At 35.1% G+C, this 19,677-nt stretch overlaps 1 protein-coding gene across 1 annotated transcript in view; it reads left to right on the forward strand.

Moving 5' to 3' along the window:
- The first annotated feature begins 2,646 nt into the window (after positions 1-2,646).
- Positions 2,647-19,677, forward strand: part of LOC149575131 (uncharacterized) — a 31,148-nt gene continuing 14,117 nt past the window's right edge. The window contains exons 1-2 of the mRNA XM_089814980.1: positions 2,647-3,079; positions 3,466-3,629. Of these exons, the coding sequence (XP_089671106.1) occupies positions 2,810-3,079; positions 3,466-3,629 (434 nt within the window). The 5' untranslated portion in view covers positions 2,647-2,809. The remainder of the gene's footprint in view (positions 3,080-3,465; positions 3,630-19,677) is intronic.

Genomic DNA, 19,677 nt, shown 5'->3' on the forward strand with positions numbered 1-19,677 from the left:
TCAACAAAGTATATGACTTTTATTTTCAACAAAAATGTCTCATGAGAGACAAGAGAATGAGCCCAAAAGTCATGGTTTGTGGTTAAATATGACTTTTATTTTCAATAAAAATGTCTCATTAGAGACAAAAGGAGGAGCCCAAAAGTCATGATTTGTGGCTAAATATGACTTTTATTTTCAACAAAAATGTCTCATGAGAGACAAAAGAAGGAGCTCAAAAAGTAATGATTTATGGCTAAATTTGGATTTCTTTTAATTCTTTATATAAAAGGAGGTTTTTTATTTTGTGAGAATAAAAGGATTTATTGATTTAATAAAAGTTCTATTTATTCTCAAAAATTTGTCTTTTCCCTCTCTTTTTTTGAATTTCATTTTATGATTTTGAATTGCTTCTCTCCTCTTTTGAAGTTGATTTAGGTCTTATTAATTTGATAGATGATTTTTTGTTTAATTTGTGCCGATTGATTAGAATTGCGTGATTTATGTCTTTGCCAATTTTTGGGTGTCTACAATTACAATTGGGGGAATTTGTTATTAGACTACTCCTTTATGTAGATGGCCTTATTTTGATTACCAAATCTACTCATGGTTTACAAGGCCATTTACATACTCTTGAGCATTTTTTTACTATGGTGGGAATGCAAGTTAACATTAGCAAACTAGAATCATGGTGTTCTCTATTGGATTCTATTTTAATGGTAGCACTCTTGAAGAAGTTATGGATTACAAGCATCTTGACATGGAATTTAACAAGAACATAAGATGGGAAGTTGCAAAAATAAATAAATTTTGGAGGCTGTAAGGCCTTTTATGCTCTTCAAAATAGATGTGGAGAGATTGAAGTTTGGTATTGGAAGACTACTCAAACTCTTTATGATCTTATAGTGTTATCGGTTGTTCTCTATGGTTGTGAGGTGTGGGCCAACAACATTTCCATTTCCTAATGAAAGTAAATCGAGGGTATTCAAAAGCGTTAGATCATTAGCAAGTTCAAAATCAAGTGCATTGCCCCATGTGATATTATGCTAAGAGAAACAAGAGCTCCCCTATTGAGGCTATCACTATGGTTTATGTTTTATGTTATCTCAAAGAAACCAAGAAATGGAAAATGATAGTTGACCTAAGAGTGCCTTTAGTGATGTTTTGTGCAAAAGAAAGAAGATGTGGATGCAAAAAAACATCAAGCGGATGAGTAGATGGAATATTCATTTCAAAGCGTGTCCCACAAATAACAAAGAAAGTAAGTTCTTCGTTTTGAATAAGTTTTATAAGAGGAATTGGGGTAAAGGGATAGGCAAGAAGAAAAACATACTTTATCATTGAGTTTAATTCCTTGTGTGACCAACTTCAAAAGTCTTATATTGAGGTCAATATTTCTTGTAAAGCACAAATTCTTATTGCCTAGTTGAAGACTAACTCGCATAAGCTTTGTAACGTGACCGAGCATTGGAAAAGGCCAAAAGAAATTGGAATGAACGGGCCTGTCCCTTTTATAATTCTGAAAATGTGGAAATTGAGCACTATTTTGTTGTTGAACTTGATTTATTGAAATTGTAATGTCCCCATTTGGGACATTTACGTATTTTTTGATTTTCCATCTATACCACTTTGATAATCTTCTGATATGATCCTTCTTCTCCAAAGTTGATTCGATATATATATATATATATATATATATATATATATATATAAGAGTCACGTCCTTTCATTATATCAATAATAATAATATAGTTATATTATATTAATTATATATTTATATTAATAAGTTTTTGATTAATTAATATAACTATATTAATAAGTATATCATTTATATTTTTTATAAGATATAAGTATTAAATATGTTATATAACATTGTATGTTTATAATAACATATTCAAATATATGTTGTTATAAATATAATATCATATTTTATTATTGTTTATATTAATTCTTGTATTATTAATATATATTATATTGATTAGTCTATTAATCAATTTATTATAATTATCATTGGTTATTAATATCATATATATTCAAATGTGATAATATCTAGATATGTTATTATTTCATTGTTTATAATGTAATTGTAACATTTATTTATTCTTATATCTTAATCTTATTATTATGAATCATAATTTATATTATTACTATGAATAATACAAATGATTAAGTAAAATAAATAGATCATAAGTATTTATCAATATTATTTCTTTTGTGAACAATCGATAATAGCGTATGAACTATTATTATATTTTATCCTATTATAGGATTCCCTCTTAAAGTATGATATAAGAATAGGGTAATATATATGTATTAAGGTACATATATACAAAGGCATGATATTAATACATTTGATATAATTACGTAATTTTGAAGAATCATTCTAATCAATGAAATGTCGACTTGTTTGATTTTGAATATCTACTCATTTAGTATTAGAATGGAAGTTGATGAATAATAATCTATAAATGATGTGATAGATATCCTTTCTTTTGGAGACAAGGACATATTAATATGTTAACTTAAAGACAAATTATATCATTATTATTAATAATTAATTTATCATTAAATCTTATAAATATGAAGACATGACAGAAATTGAGAGCTATCTTATACCCTATGTTTAGTCTTATGGTTAAAATCTTCTCTTCTATGATCTATCACAAGAAAGACAATACTTTTGAATAAACAAACCCAATGAGGGTACCTAATAGAAAATCCGTAACTCGGTCAAACTAATACTTCTTCCTGTTCTCGAACGGTCTTGAAAAGGAATTTTGTGTATTTCTGACTCCTTCAATCACCTCCAATAGTGAAGAGGCTTGCGAAAATGGGGTGTAATGGGCACCCAGAATGCGTACTGAGTCTGGCAGTGAACGAGACATTTGTTTTAGAGAAGGCTGTCTGCAGCTATGGCTTCTTCATGATGCCACCCAATCTTTGGCTCTCTTCCTCTTCCACCCTTCAGCGCCCTCTCAGACTATCAGATGCTACCACACGCATGGTCTGCATCTCGCAACAAAAATCACCCTCTTCTTCTCTTCTTATAAGGGTAATGGGCATAAGTTGCCTCACCGCTGAAGACCAACAATATTTGCTGGTATGCGTTTCTCATTATATTAACTTTCATTATCCAGCCAGTTCAGTTCAATTTGAAAATATTATAGGTGTTTTAAGAAAATGCAATTGCACTTGCTTTGAATTATTTGTTTCAGTAAGGGTGCCCATTTGTTGAAAAGTGGTATATACTTCATATTCCAAGTAGTCATTATAAATCATTTTGCGGAAACATACACGTGGGGAGCTTGAGCTAGCTCAGGTTTGCAAATTTTGCAATAAGTTCTGGCGATGGGTTTAGAAATGTCGCTCTAATCAACATTCATGGATTCGTCTTAGGCAGTTTTATACAGAAGCTTTCTTTAAACATTTAGTGGAGTGTGGAAATTTCAAAAAAGATATTTTTAATCATTTTAGTCAATCTGCCAGGATCAAGTTGTTCGAATGCTGAGGCTATCAGAAATGCAGGAATCTGCAGTTAGAGGTTTCCATGCTTTGCATCCCGAGGCTGAGGCTAACGGTTTTGGTAGGCTTTTTCGGTCACCGACCTTGTTTGAGGACATGGTCAAAAGTATGCTTTTATGCAATTGTGGGTGAGGGCCTTTACATGTACTTTTGTTTTATATTTCTTTGCTGCTGTTCCAGATGCAACAAATAATTTTCTTGCCAGTTTTTAACCATAAAAATCAATTCAGAACCCTCAAAGGTACTTAAATCAACTCACATTGTATTATACCCTAGCTAATAGGACCTTCTAGGTGGTACGACCTTACAGAAACCATTAGGCAGTACGGAATTGTCGACACTACCTGCTTCTGTTTCTAGAATGGGACAGCCTTCCTGCATCCAACCGACCCTGTTTCCAAGCCTTTAATCTCCTGGCTAATTCTTCAAACAACACCATATTGATTTCACAAAATATTTTCACCAACTGCAGTGATGATGGGTCGATAAATGTTGCTCTAAACATCAATATTTATGGATTAGTTTGAGGTAGTTTTTATACGGAAGCCGTCATGTAACAATTTGTGTACTGGGGAAGTTTGATTTCATTTTTTTTGACTTTTTTATTCAATATGCCAGGATCAAGTGCTTCTGATGCTGAGGCTATCAGAAATGAAGGAATCCACAGTTAGAAGGGGTTCCCTGCTCTGCATCCAAAACCCAATGCTAGAGGTTTTGATTACCTTTTTCAGTCAGCAACCTTGTTTGAGGTCATGGTCAAAACCTTCCTTTTATGCAATTGTGGGTGAGAGTCTCTACTTTGTTCTTATTTCCTTACATGAAAACACTAATTTTGCAGATGGTTGAGCAGTAATGGACATGCTTGCAGATGGTGCAAGCAGAGTGGGTTTAGCCATAGAGGAAACACCATAGTTAAGTGTGCTCGAGCTGGAGTAGTACCGGGATGGGTGACCTCCCGGGAAGTCCTGATGCTTCACTTTTGTGAGCATCACCTAGATCCAGTGAGTGCTAAGTGCTCCATTTATTGTTATGATAGATGGATTCGTGTGGATCACTACTCATGAAACATGATTCAACGAGTCAAAAAACTACACAGTTAAATCCTGATATGAATATCACATTAAATGTTTTTGTTGTGTACTTTTTGGTTTCTTTTCCACCAGCGACAAATAATTTTATCAGTTTTCCAATTGTGATAAACAGTCTACAACTCTTACAGGTACTTGAACCAGCTAGCATCATACTACAATTTAGCTAATAAGACCTTCTAGGTTGTGTGGCCTTAAAGCAGCCATCTGGCAGTCTGGAATTGTTGATACTATATACTTCTTTTTCTAGAATTGGGCAGTGCTCGTGCACCAAATCAACTTTGTTTGCAAGCATTGAATCTCCTTGCTCACTTTCCGAAGAACACTACATTCATTTTACAAATTTTCTCCAACTCAGTTGCAATTGTCCACAGTTCCAGCTCCATTGCATTTATGGTCATTCCTATTTACTATTTGTGATTCCTTCAGTTGGTACCAATTTGCAATGCACACACCTGCATTTTCAAGGTTTCTTCTATACAATCATTAGGGTTATAGAGAAAATATTTGATCCAAACATACTTCTGTAATGTCCCTTCTATGTCACCTCAGTGCAAAGTTGTATTCCCTACGTAACGTAACAATCATGACTAGGAATCATGACAAGAGTGTTAACTGCTAGGGTTGCTGTTGCACAAAAAGATCAACCTATCAATGCCCGATACAACCACTTGACTTATAGAAGATACAAGAGGCTGTTAAACCATATCGCGAATCCAATGAGGGACACTGGTCCACTGCCAACAATTCCCCTCGCAGGGTTACTGGCTGTGGCCTGCAAAGATTCAAACCTATGACCAAGCTTTGATACCACTTGTTAACTGCTAGGGTTGCCGTTGCACCAAAAGATCGAACTGTCAATGCCTGTTGCACCCACTAGACTTATAAAAGACACAAGAAGCTGTTAAACCATGTCGCGAATCCAGTGATAGACATTGTCCCACTGCCAACAAAGAGAAGTAGTATCATGTCATTTGGAATGTCAATAATTTCTCATTGCTTTCCAAAATTATCAAGATCAAATTTATACACCACCAGATACACTGTGGATTTGGAAACCAATATTCTGGTAAATGAACATTATTCTGTAATGCAGTACTTTTTCTTCTTTTCCCTCTCTTATTCAAATTTCATACCATCTGTCCTTTGCAACCTTCATTTACGTTTTTGAGTATTTTTCTTGAACTCCCATATCTCTTCCTCTTATTATTTGACATTAACAGGAGTTTGAGTCCAATTGTATTTGATGCAATTCTGTCATACCTCTCAGAGACTGTCCATACGTATTTTAAAAGTTTATAACCAGTCTACAATTGGAAGAATTGACAGCAAACTCAGCTGAAGTGCCCTTAAGTAATTTTTCTTTGATTGGCTTTGTACGACAGTTTGCAGCAAATTTGGAGTGATTGATTTACTACTTTAGATTGTTCTTTTGTTTGAGGAAAGTGTAACTAAATTGAATTTGGGCTTAAACCATGTTTGATATTGGTTCCTGAAAACTACTGAAGAACTTGGCAGCTCTGTCAGATTTCTCATTTCACAGAAAGAGGCAAGCTATTTTGCTTGATAAACTCTGTAGAGAAAATTATGTCTTTGTATTAACTTATGAGGTTTAAATCATATTCTGAAGAGTTTTTTAAAATCTAGAGATTTATTTTTTTATGAGTAAATCACCTTTAACTCACCTAGCTAAGCTTTTGGTGAATATGCCCGAGGTTTGATGAGTTATTGTATTTAAGTATTTTTTTCTGATAGATAAGCTACTAAGCTGCAGTGTAGGGCTGCTTGATGTATTGATCCAAAAGAAGTATTTAGATAATATCATAATTTCTGTCTTTTACATAACAAAATCCTGGCAGATCTGAACCAGGTCAATATAAAAATCCTGGCATTATATCATACCTAAGGATGCAGTTACACAAAGGGCTCTCACTGGCTGTAAGATTATATCCTAAGATTGCATAACTTATGTTGATGTTCTAACACCAATTTTGGAGTGAGACTGCAGATGCATTTTGTTACGAGCCTTCTTGCTTCTGAATGTATTCTTTTTCCTTTCCTGATCTACATACCACACATTGGCATCTCCCCATTCCATTAGATGCCCTGGGATATGGGAAGGCAGAGTTTAAATCATTACAGCGGTGCTCTCAGCAGAAAATTCAGGACTAGTGTATTCACTATGATCTTTGAAAACTGTTTATCCTTTGGGCATGTTGATCTGTGTTTTATGGCCGTATCAATGATAGAATATAATACCAAAGTATCTTATCTTCTCTTTAGTAAAATCGTGTATGCTATGATTGCAAAAGATTATACAATTGACTCCAAGGTTCTTTTATGTCAGTTCTTGTCTACGGATACGCTCAATGGTTGATGTGTATACTGTTATCATGAGGGGACTTACATACTTGTTCTCAAGATGATTCAGACAGTACTGGCCATGGGAGCTTTCAGATGATATAGCTGAGAGTACCTTTTCTAGGGGTTTTCATCAATATGTGGAGAAGTAAATGAGATAAGGGTGAAAGAGTTCTAATATAATTCTAAGAATTTGTAAGATAGATATTGCTATGATGAAATCTACCAAACTTTTCTCCACCAAATTCAAAGCTGGTATGACTTCAAGGGCTGTGCACAGAATTTTAATATCCTATGAACACCAACCATTAAAACAAACAATGTGCTTCAAAAATAGAATTAAAATATCCACATAAGAGCTCATAATCAACCTTACACTGTGCTTAGGAGTCAGTTAAGTACAAAAGGTATGCGCAAGATGGTTCCACCATAATACTATTATCAATCACATTCATCTAAGTACTTGAAAACAGTTCTACGTTTAAGTGAGGGAACAATGAAACCATGAAAGCACCAGAATACTTTAGGTAATCACCATGAAGCCAACTATGAATTCTTTATTATCTTGCTAGCTCTTAGCAACAATCTCAAATTTACTCTCTTACAAATGAGAAGTGAGGCATTTATACAAGTCTAGGATTACAATAGGTGGCTAGGATTGAAACAAAATAAAGGACCCACATTTTGCCACCTCAACCCTAGTTAGAAGAAAGCTGCTTACTCAGTGAGGGAAGTGGTCAAATTTGACTCATTAATGAAGAAAGAATCCCACTAAGTCATTAATGCTCTTTGCCCAAAATAGCCTACGCATGATTCTGTTCTTTGAATATTTGGAATCTGGACAACACTATCTCCAATTCGTCTACATTGACACTTGGCACCACTACTCGTTTGAATCCCAAAATGGTTATGTCTCTTTCACATCTGTTAGAACTTTTCTCCCAGTTTCGCATTGAGTTTTGAGTAGTGTACATGACATTGAGATTATGGAAAATTTCTCAAAGTATATCTTGAGAAGGAATGTGATTGAAAGAACTCTTCCAGTTTCCCTCTTAGGCTATCTGCAGTTATATCATCTTCGTCATGCTCTTTGTTAACAAGGCTACAACTGTGTTGAAGGTTCCCTTCTAAATGTTCTTGATCACCTTTTTCAGTCAAGCAAATTCTTTGCTAGAATTTCCAAACATCTCTTTTGCAATGACTACTGTATTGTACTAGCATGCAAGATAATATTCCTCCCCTTTCCCTTATCGCCCCACCATCAGCCAACATTTACTTAGGAGTCTCAATTCAAGACTTGTAGTTGTAAGATTATATCTTTTTGGTAAAGATGCTCATCATCTCATGACTCATATATGCATTGTATCTTCTCTAGGATAGCTAATACCCTTTTATACATCTGCACCAAGTCTTCAACAAATCTTTGTGCCTCCCTTTGAATGCCTTCCACCCATACCTCTGTACCTTGGATGACTCTTCTTATCTCCTCAATGTATTCTACTAACTCTCTTGGAAACTTGGAAGAGCTGTAGGAGAAATAAATGCTTGACTTTCTTCCTTGACTGGATGGGATAAGCTCTGCAGATACCCACACAAGGCCTTGTACTCACTCTTCACTTTTTGGTATTTTTCTTCCAGTTTCCTCATCTTCTCCTTCATTGCTTGGGTAGAGTCATCAAACTCTTCAATGACAAGCTCCCTAATGACATGCCCCAGATCAAATGTTGTCACATTGTACTCCTTTAGAGTGATCTAGTCTTTGATCTTGTCAATTCTAGGCATTGCAACCTGCAGATTCTTGATCCTAATTCCTCATTAATGGTCTTCGAAAATCTTATTGCCTTTCCTTTCTTTTCTGAACTGTTGACGTGGTTCAATATATTTTATAATTCCAATGCAGGGTCAATTTTCTTTTCACGACTCTTCTTTAACCATTTCCTCAATCATTTTGGAGGAGCTGTATGATGGTCATAAATCGATAGCTATTCCTGTCCTCGCACCATCCGTTCATTGATTTCTTCCACTGTGATGGGACTCTTTACCTCTGTGATAGGAATTTCTATCTCTGTAGTTGGAATTTTTACAACTAAATCACCTTTAACTGACCTAGCTAAGTTTTTGGTGAATATGCCTGAGTTTTGATGAGTTATTGAATTTAAGTATTTTGTCCTGATAGGTAAGCTGCTAAGCTGCAGTATAGGGCTGCTTGATGTATTGATTCAAAAGAAATATTTACATAATATCATAATTTCTGTCTTTTACATAACAAAATCCTGGCAGATCTAAACCAGGTCAATATCAAAATCCTGGCATTACATCATACGTAAGGATCCAGTTGCACAGAGAGCTCTCACTGACTGTAAGATTATATCCTAAGATTTGCTTAACTTATGTTGATGTTCTAACACCAAGTTTGGAGTGAGAGTGCGGATGCATTTTGTTACAAGCCTTCTTGCTTCTGAATGTATTCTTTTTCCTTTCCTGACCTACATACCACACATTGGCATCTCCCCATTCCATTAGATGTCCTGGGAGATGGGAAGGCAGAGTTTAAATCATTGCAGAGGTGCTTTCAGCAGAAAATTCAGGACTAGTGTATTCACTATGATCTTTGAAAACTATTTATCCTTTGGGCATGTTGATGTGTGTTTTATGGCCATATCAATGATAGAATATAATACCAAAGTATCTTTTCTTCTCTTGAGCAAAATCATGTATGCTAATATTGCAAAAGATCATACTATTGACTCCAAGGTTCTTTTATGTCAGTTCTTGTCTATGGATAAGCTCAATGGTGATGTGTATGCTGTTATCACGAGGGGACTTACATACTTGTTCTCAAGATGATTCAGACAGTACTGGCTATGGGAGCTTTCAGATAATATAGCTGAAAGTACCTTTTCTAGGGGTTTTCATGAATATGTGGAAGAGTAAACAAGATAAGGGCGAGACAGTTCTAATCTAATTCTAAGAATTTGGAAGATAGATATTGCTACGATGAAATCTACCCAACTTTGCTTCACCAAGTTCAAAGCTGGTATGATCTTCAAGGGATGTGCACAGAATTTTCATATCCTATGAACATCAACCATGAAAACAAACAATGTGCTTCAAAGATAGAAGTAAAATATCCACATCACTGTGCTTAGGAATCACCTAAGTACAAAAGGTATGAGCAAGATGATTCCACCATAACACTATTATCAATCACATTAATCTAAGTACTTGAAAACAATTCTACTTTTAAGTGAGGGAATAATGAAACCATGCAAGCACCATAATACTTCAGGTAGTCACCATGAAGACAACAATGAATTATTTATTATCTTGGTAGCTCTTAGCAACAATCTCAAATTTACTCTCTTACAAATGAGAAGTGAGGCAGTTATACAAGTCTAGGATTACAATAGGTGGCTAGGATTGAAACAAAATAAAGGACCCATATTTTCCCACCTTAACCCTAATTAGGTTTAGGACTAGAAGAGATAATTCACAATTGATGAGAGGGGCCACATGGACCAACTAGAAGAAAGCCACTCACTTAGTGGGGGAAGTGGTCAAATTGGACTTATTAATGAAGAAAGAATCCCACTAAGTCATTAATGCTCTTTGCCCAAAATAGCCTATGTATGATTCTGTTCCTTGAATGTTTGGAATTTGGACAACACTGTCTCTAATTCATCTACATTGACACTTGGCACCACTTCTTGTTTGAATTCTAAAATGGTTGTCTCTTTCACATCTGCTAGAACTTTTCTCCCAATTTCACATTGAGTTTTGAGTGGTGTGCATGACATTGAGAATATGGAAACATTCTCAAAGTATATCTTGAGAAGGAATGTGATTGAAAGAATTCTTATAGCTTGCCTCTTAGGCTATCTGCAGTTATATTGTCTTCGTCATGCTCTTTGTTAACAAGGCTAAAATTCTGTTGAAGATTCCCTTCTAAATGTTCTCGATCACCTTTCTCAATCGAGCAATTTCTTTGCTAGAATTTCCAAACATCTCTTTTGCAATGATTGTTATATTGTCTTCGTCATGCTCTTTGCTAACAAGGCTAAAATTGTGTTGAAGATTCCCTTCTAAATGTTCTCGATCACCTTTCTCAATCGAGCAATTTCTTTGCTAGAATTTCCAAACATGTCTTTTGCAATGATTACTGCATTGTACTAGCATGCAAGATAATATTCTTCCCTTTCCCTTATCACTCCACCATTAGCCAAGATCTGCTTGGGAGTCTCAATTCAAGCCTTGTAGTTGTGAGATTATCTCTTTTTGGTAAAGATTCTGATCATCTCACGACTCATATATGCATTGTATCTTCTCTAGGATAGCTAATGCCCTTTTATACATCTGCACCAAATCTTCAACAAATCTTTGTGCCTCCCTTTGAATGCCTTCCGCCCATACCTCAACACCTTGGATGACTCTTCTTATCTCCTCAATGTCTTCTACTAACTCTGTTGGAAACTTGGAGTAGTTATAGTAGGAATAAATGCTTGTCTTTCTTCCTTGATTGGATGGGATAAGCTCTACAGATACTCAGACAAGGCCTTGTACTTACTCTTCACTTTTTGATATTTTTCTTCCAATTTCCTCATTTTCTCCTTTGTTGCTTGGGTAGAGTCATCGAACTCTTCAATGACAAAATCCCTAATGATATGCCCCAGATCAGATGCTGTCACATTGTACTCCTTTAGAGTGATTTGGTCTTTGATCTTGTCAATTGTAGGCATTGCAACCTGCAGAGTCATTGATCCTAATTCCTTATTGATGGTTTTTGAAAATCTTATTGCCTTTCCGTTCTCTTCCAAACTGTTGACGCGGTTCAATATCTCTTGTAATTCCAATGCAGGGTCAATTTTCTTTTCACTACTTCTCTTTGACCTTTTCCTCAATCATTTTTGAGTAGCTATATGATGGTCATAAATTGATAGCTATTCTTGTCCTTGCACCATCCCTTCATTGATTTCTTCCACCATGATGGGACTCTTTGCTTTTGCAATTTCTATCTTTTGTAATTGGAACTTTTGCCTTTGCTAAATCCTTTTCTAATATGGCCTCAAGGCCTCCCTCAACGAAAGCCTCTTGCTCTTGATTTATCTGTTGAGCAGATTCCTGACAAACATTAATGCTTTCTCTATCTTGCACTGGTCAAGTTACTTGATCTCCTTATGATATCCTTCTCCCAGTCGTTTTGACCTCATCTCCTGTGAAAGGATCAATTTTCTAGCATTACAGTACTCCTGAGGCGAGGTGGCCAAAACGAGGCTGGCTGCCTCTGGACTCGGACTTGACCGAGTCTTGCTTGACTCACCAAGTCAGTAGACTTGGCTGACTCGCCAAGTCCCATTAGGCTACCTCGACCGACAACCAACACCCATAAAGTGGCAAATTTTTTTTCTTAAATGTTATTTCCTTGTTTTTTTTTGGTTTGTAATGCATGACTAAGACCTAAAAAGGTCATTCTATCACTTGCAAACATAAAGAATAGAGAAAGAAGAATTGAGAGAAGAGTATTGGGGTTTTTTGGCTTAGGGGCAGGATGATTTATGCAAATATAACTTTTAAATATAAGTTGCATTTATTTTCTTTCTTATACTTTAAGTTATATTTGTATAAATATTGTCAGGATGTTTTGTAGTGCCTGCCCCTAGTTTACATTCAGTTATTATTGCCAAACTCTTTTAGGCCAGTTTATGTTTATGCTTGATGATTAGTAGCATTATTCTCTAGATTATTGGATATTGTTTTCATACTCAGTTGATTTTATGATGAGATTGCTTTGGTACTAGTTACTTCATGTATGCATGATTATACCTTGATGATGATTATTTACAGTGATTTCAATTATTTGATGATCTTAGTTAGATGGATTATTTATATGTGTTTTCTATGGATACTTACCCCATACTGCATGTGTATGGTGTGCGTGTATGTTTTCTTTATGTATGACATTTCTGATGTGGTTAAGAAAGGGAGTTGTAGTCACCTGCTAGTTGGGATCTACACCATGCACCACTTCCTTCTATTGTCTTTTTAGTTTAGAATATATGTGTTTGTACATGCGTGGATTTGATGCAGATTGCAGGTATTAGGTATCAACTCCCCTGAATTACCAGAATGAGCGTATCCTATCACAATATCTCAATGGTAAGAGAGGGGAGATAAATTCTTAAGTCCAAATCCTAACCTTTAAATCAATTGTCCTAGAAAAAAAAACTAGGACAAGTATCTGAGATGTTTACCCTTCCAAATTTGTTATAAGACGTAAATTCGTGATTATAACCCTTGAGTTTGATTTTGTGTGTTATATTTTATGATGGGTTTTCATATTTCGTCTTGTAGGTTTTTGATGATTTTTTTGTTAATTAAGTCAAATCAAAAGATTAATTGATGATTTAATTTAATGGGAAATTATTAAGATAATTTCAATATTTAATTATATTTAATTGATTGGGAAATTAATTAAATAAAAAGAATTAAGTTTAAAGAGAAAATTATAGTTCTAATTTTAGAGCATAATAATATTAATTTAATTTAATAATAATATATTTAGGAGATCATTTTTAAATAAATGCTAAATATTATTATTACTCAAGTTAATAAATATTTTATTAAAAATCAAATAAGAGAGAGCGAGCAATTATTTAATAAAGTCTATTTTAATTAAATTGTATAAAGATTATGCATGAGATTAAAATATAATAAATTAATTAAAAAAGAGAAAGCAAATAAATTTAATAAAGATATTTTATATTGCAAAAAACGTGCATGAAAACGTAAAAGATAAGTAAAGAAAGAGTTAAAGGATTGTGACCAACAAGTTCCCTCGCGTGATTGCACAATCAGTGCCCCAAATTTAGGAGAGAACTCCATATCAAAGATTGAAAGTTCTTTTCGTAGGGACCGAGAATTTTGGAGAAGGGAATTTTCAGAGAGAAGGTTTTGAGAGAAGAGATTTCTTTCACAATCTTCGAGTGATTGCGAATTAGCCTTAGAACCAGGTAGAGCCTCATGTTTTATTCACCCAATGAATTACGTTCTTCAAATTTCTTGTCTTCATCGTGCTTGTTGAATTGTTTGTTTCAAATTTTGTCTGTAATAAATCTTTCAATCTCTCATTGTGGATCACTATTACTCGTGAATTCTTCTGTATATAAGGATTGAAAACTAGGAAACCCTCGTTCCATGAATTGAATAATTGTTAATAGATTGGAGTTAGTTTTGAAAATAAATCATTTTAAATTAAAATTTGATTGGTTGATTTGGGTTTTCCTATCAAACTGAATTTGCTATGTTTATTAAAAAAATTATATATTCAAATTTTTTTTTTTTGGGGGGGGGGGGTGGGGGGGGCTTGTTTTGAAAATGTTTTTATATTTAAAAAAAAATATAAAACAAAATTTAAAATATATATATAAAAAATGAGTTTGGAGGAGGCAGGGCCACCAATTCCCCACCTCTCCATTTTACATCCCCGCGTGCTTTATCATTGCCTGTGGTGTAGTCTGTAGTGCTGCTGTAGCAATAGTATTAAACACTGTTGTGTGCGGCAATTGATAGTTTGTGGCCACACAACATCCGCCTATAAAGGCTGACCGATGGGGCCATAACTACATTGCAATTGTTTTAAAAGTTATTTTTAAATTTCATTTTATTTAAATTTTAATTATTATTTATTAATAGTTTTATTAATATTTATTAAATTAATTAATAATTAATAAATATTAATTATTAAAGTATTTTAATTAATAATTAGTAATTTAGTAATTCAGATTATCATTGATGAGTATCAATTAATAATGTTAAAATATATTCCCTTTATTATTATTTAATAAATTGATTGTTAATAGAATCATGAGTATTTTATTCAATAATCAATATTTATTATTTTAATAATTTAATAGATAATCATTTTTAAGTCATCTTGTGATATTGAATGGGGATATTGTAACTTCATAAAATTAAAGGATAAATTGTGCAAATTGTTAAAAAATGAGAATGGGTTAACTTGTAAAAATAAACTATAAAATTCATATATTCAAAAACTTACATTTATTGAAAATTCAAGTCTTACTATTAACTCAAACTATTTGTTTTTAAAATCAAACCAAACTATGAAACTGCACTGTTATCTGTATGTTGTCTTATGTTTTGAGTTTGGGGTGTTGACAAGTCTTAGTACGTCTACCACAGGTTTGGGAGTTTTGTGTTTGTGATATTATAATGATGCTTTGATTCTGATCTTTAAACTCAACCATGGTAATGTGTTTGGTATGCTCTATGATGAGTTTGGATCTATTGTTTGTATTTACTTTTCAGTGTTCTTGTGTGAAACTGAGATGAATGGTATCACATATTTGACTTAACCTTTGAGTCTTCGATTGGTTATTTTGGGATGCTTTCCAGTTACTTGTAAAGGATTGAGGGGTTATTGTGAATTATCTTTTGATGCTTTCTAGTCACTTGTATAGGACTGAGGTGAAACTTGTGATTCTTTGATTTGTACTTTTATGAGCCTAGGGTAGGTAATCTGTATGTTAAGTTGGGAAGTGGCTTGCAATGGAGGCTAGGGCCCAAAGTGGCTGCCAAGGTAACCCATTGTAAGGAGTTAATAAGTGAAAACACTACACTAAATGAGAGTAAAATGAACCTAATAAGAGTCTTGTCTTTCCTCGCCCATGCCTCGAGTGCTAGTACAGACTAGGATGGGAGTAGAGAGGACGCTTGGTTGTGACCATGCATCGTTAGTATGCCTTGTCAGTACGAAAGGATACTAGTGCCGCATAGAGTCACTAAGGGGCTAGAGGATTAAAAGACTAGCTGGGTAACCCTAGAGTTGGTTCGTGTGATGACACTTGCCCACTAGCAGTATAGATTTCCTACATGTTTTTGTTTGCCCGTACATGTTTTTGTTTGCCTCTAGGTCTAGATGTCGATTTATCTTGGAACCTTTGAGTTGGATTACTTTTATAGATTTCCTTGACATAGATATTACTTTTGATTTTTGGGATTGTTATCCTGTGTGGGACTTCAAACTATCTCCTTAGCACAGTGGAGTGGACCTTTTTGAGTTACCACGAGGTTGGGTGGTAGTGCTTTTTACTTTTGCCATTGAGATCCGTCCGTTAATGCCGTGGCTGGAGTTCCTTGTCTACATTTCCTTTCATTCTGTCTTTGTGTATTATGATGGATAGTTATATCTTTATGATGGATTTTACTTATTGTATTGTACTATGTTTCATGGATCCAAAATGGATGATGTAATCTATTTTATAAATGTATATTTTTTTAGCCTTTCATACCCTGTGACATGTACAATGGATGATTGTGCATTCCAAATTTTATTGCCAAGTGGCATTCAGAACAAATGTATATTATTTAAATGGACTTGGACTTGTAATTATTCCTTCATGTGGATGTGTTATTTATTGGACTTAGTATTATTTAAATTTAAATGTGATTCAACGTCTTGGGATCCTTAAGGAATGTAATCTGTTATGTTTTCTTGTATGATTGTATGTTATTGCTTCCGCTACTTTATGACTGTTGTACTTATTAACCTTTAAAAAAAAACGTTTGGCAAACTTAGTAAAACTTTAGGTTAATTCTTTTGGATCCCTTGGCGAGGCGTTACATGTTTGAAATAGGTTTCAACTTCATAGGAGTCAAAATGCAGATTCTAGATTTTGGGGGTTTTCGAAAAATTCCAAGCTTAGCTAAATTTCAGGATTCAACATGCCTTCAATAGTGTTAAACTCCCATAGCTTGTCTTGGCTGTTTGAGGTCAAATTGAAGCTAGAAGTTGATGATCCTGTCTTCAATGATGAAGACTTGGAGTTGGTTGATTAGGTGGATCTAGAGGTAGAAGCAATGGTGATGGCAGTGGAGGAGGCTAGAGCACGAGGAGATCCTATGCAGGACCCTGAGGCCAAGAGTGATGGCCCTGTTTCAACTCAAATTTTGGCAAAATTTAGAGTCCCAAATACCATGCCAAAGGGAAAATCTTAATGTGTTACTATGTTCAATTCCTCATCTTCAAATATATTCCTACTATTCTAAATCTTAGAAGCCAATTTGATGCATGCACTCAATGGTCAGTTTTTAGAGCTTACCCACTACTCATATTCAAACAATATGCTTCAAAACACCGAGTGCTATGACAAGAAGAATGTGAAGAAGAGGATTGGTTCTGTACGTTGAATGCAAGCTATCCCAATACTTCGTCAATACAAGCTCCTATTTTGATTTTCAGAATACAAATAAAGAGGTCAAGCTTTAGAAACATGTTATGTAGATACAATCAGTATACTTGGACTTACTTTAATGACAGTAACTGAGTTTAGGCAGTACTAATTGATTAAGTAGAAGAGTTAGAACAAAAAAATAATGAAGTCAATGCATAACAAATCTGATGCATATCTTACTACAGGCATCGAATAAATATTATATTAGTATTGTGAATCTATCCAAGAATCATAGAAGTTTGTTATAGTAGAATCTAGGAATGCAACAACAAGTTAGAAGTAGTTGGTATGACCAATGATTCAATGCAAATGATCTGAGTAGCAAACATGTCTGGGCTTGACGGCAATGATGAGAAGAGTCACTATGTTGTGATTGGAAAACAGAGTATTAAGTTCATATGGAACTTGATGGATATCTGCACCGGCCATGTGAGTTAGAGATAAATTCTATAGATGCATATAACAATAGCAGAGAGGCCATCACAAGGAGAAGAGAGGGAGCGCACAGTCAACAAATTAGAAACAAGACATCAGAAACTATAAGTTTTTTCACCATACTCCATAGCAACCTGTGCAAAAGACATAATGAAACAAGCATCATATACCTAAACGGAGATAAAAGTAAATGGTAAAACAAATGAAGACATTGAAAATAAAAGGTGGAATCCTGTTTGCGAAAGACTCCAAGTTGATTTAGAAGCATGGTCTGATTGCTTTCCAATCTTTCGATATCGAGGCTTCTCTTGGTGTGCCTGATGAAACATTGTTGTAGAAAGGATGTTCTCAAATTGAAGCTTTTCGAAATCTTAAGAAACCTTGAGTCCCATGCCACAAAAGCACTTTGCAAATAGCTATGGATGTTGTGTGGTGTTGAGAATGGAGCGCGGCCTATTTTGATACAGGCGAGGCTCTCAATAAGTAGTTCCAATATTGTGAAAACAAATGGAGAGATGTTCAAGCTTGGATAATAGTGACCAGATGGCGACAATACACATGTGCTTCAAATTCCACTTGAACGCCTTGTTGGCATGAATATTACACCTTGTGCGATAATGGTTAGAGAAGTTGTGTTGGGAATTCGGAATGATGAAGATTTGCGATGGGAAGGAGAAAAGCATACAAGAAACAATAGATTCAATATTCAAAGGCAAAAGTGAACAATATTGTTCCAGGCATTGGGAATAGTCAAGGGAGTCTACATCAATGAGTTTAAAGGAAATTATAATGTGTCATCGATTCCACCAAGCAAATGAACTATTGAAACATTTGAAAGTATGTGGAAGGGGTATAATAACAAAATAATATTTCAAAAAATCAATTTTTTTATGATAGGTAACATTATTGATATTATATTGATATTAAAGGGAGAGATTACAATATTTGAGGTATGGCCATATACCTTACTACCATATATTTACCTGTCCTAAGGCCATACATATTACATTACAAAAAAAAACTGTAGGGTATTAACACACTGCCAAAAGCATGAACCGCCCAAACCAAAAAACACTAGAGACGAAACAAAAAGGTGCTCATATGCTAATGCCGTTGTCTCCACCATCTTCCTTTGCTAATCCTTGAACCAACGCACTACCTCCTTTCGTGTGAATGTTGGCGTAGAGTGATTGGCCAACATTGAAATCCCTTGCGTAACTCGGCGATGCTTACTACAACTATCCCCTGCCTCTTCAAGCAATGAGGCATGCACCCAAACACCCTTTGCTGAGGACTCTTGCCTGGTTCTTCATGAGTTGATGGCGCAGAGGTTGCCTTGGAGCAAGTGTGTTCTTACGCGGTGTAGCCTTCATGAAACCTCGCTTGCTCTCTGCCGACACCCAAATTCTCCCAAGCAGAAAATCCACAATCTTTCTCCAACCCTGCTCCGACTTTGGGACATGTACTCCTTGTGGATTTGTAGAGGACCACACTACCAGTGGCTGAACAGACGATTCCCCTCCACCAATCAATCTCCAAGGCTCCTCTTCTATCTCTACGCCCACTCTCAAGACAACTCTTTCAATTATATCTTCCAGCCCCAAAAGCCATTGTGTATCAACACAGACTGCAACTACACAGAGAACTTCCTCCTTTGTTTCGTCCAACATTAGTGCCAGTGCCAAAAACATAGACGCCATGTCTAGGTTTGATCGTTGCTTCCAATACGCATCCAAGTACTCCGGCCCAAGCATTTGCTGGACTCCCTTCAAGAAGTCTGGATCATCAAACACAAATATGTTCTTAAGGCATCAAACATTGATCTTACCCTCGTAAGTCTACGTCTGAATCAATCTCTAAGGCTCCTCTCCCATCTCTACGCCCACTCCCAAGACAACTCTTTCAATTATATCTTCCAACCCGAAAAGCCACTATGTATGAACACACACTTCAACTACACAATGATCTTCCTCCTTCGTTTTGCCCACCATTAGTGCTAGCGCCAAAAACAGAGACACCATGTCCAGGTTCGCTCATCGCTT

The sequence above is a fragment of the Cupressus sempervirens genome, chromosome 2 (assembly GCF_028749045.1).
Source record: "Cupressus sempervirens isolate cs-2001-9-10 chromosome 2, ASM2874904v1, whole genome shotgun sequence".
Lineage (NCBI taxonomy): Eukaryota > Viridiplantae > Streptophyta > Pinopsida > Cupressales > Cupressaceae > Cupressus > Cupressus sempervirens.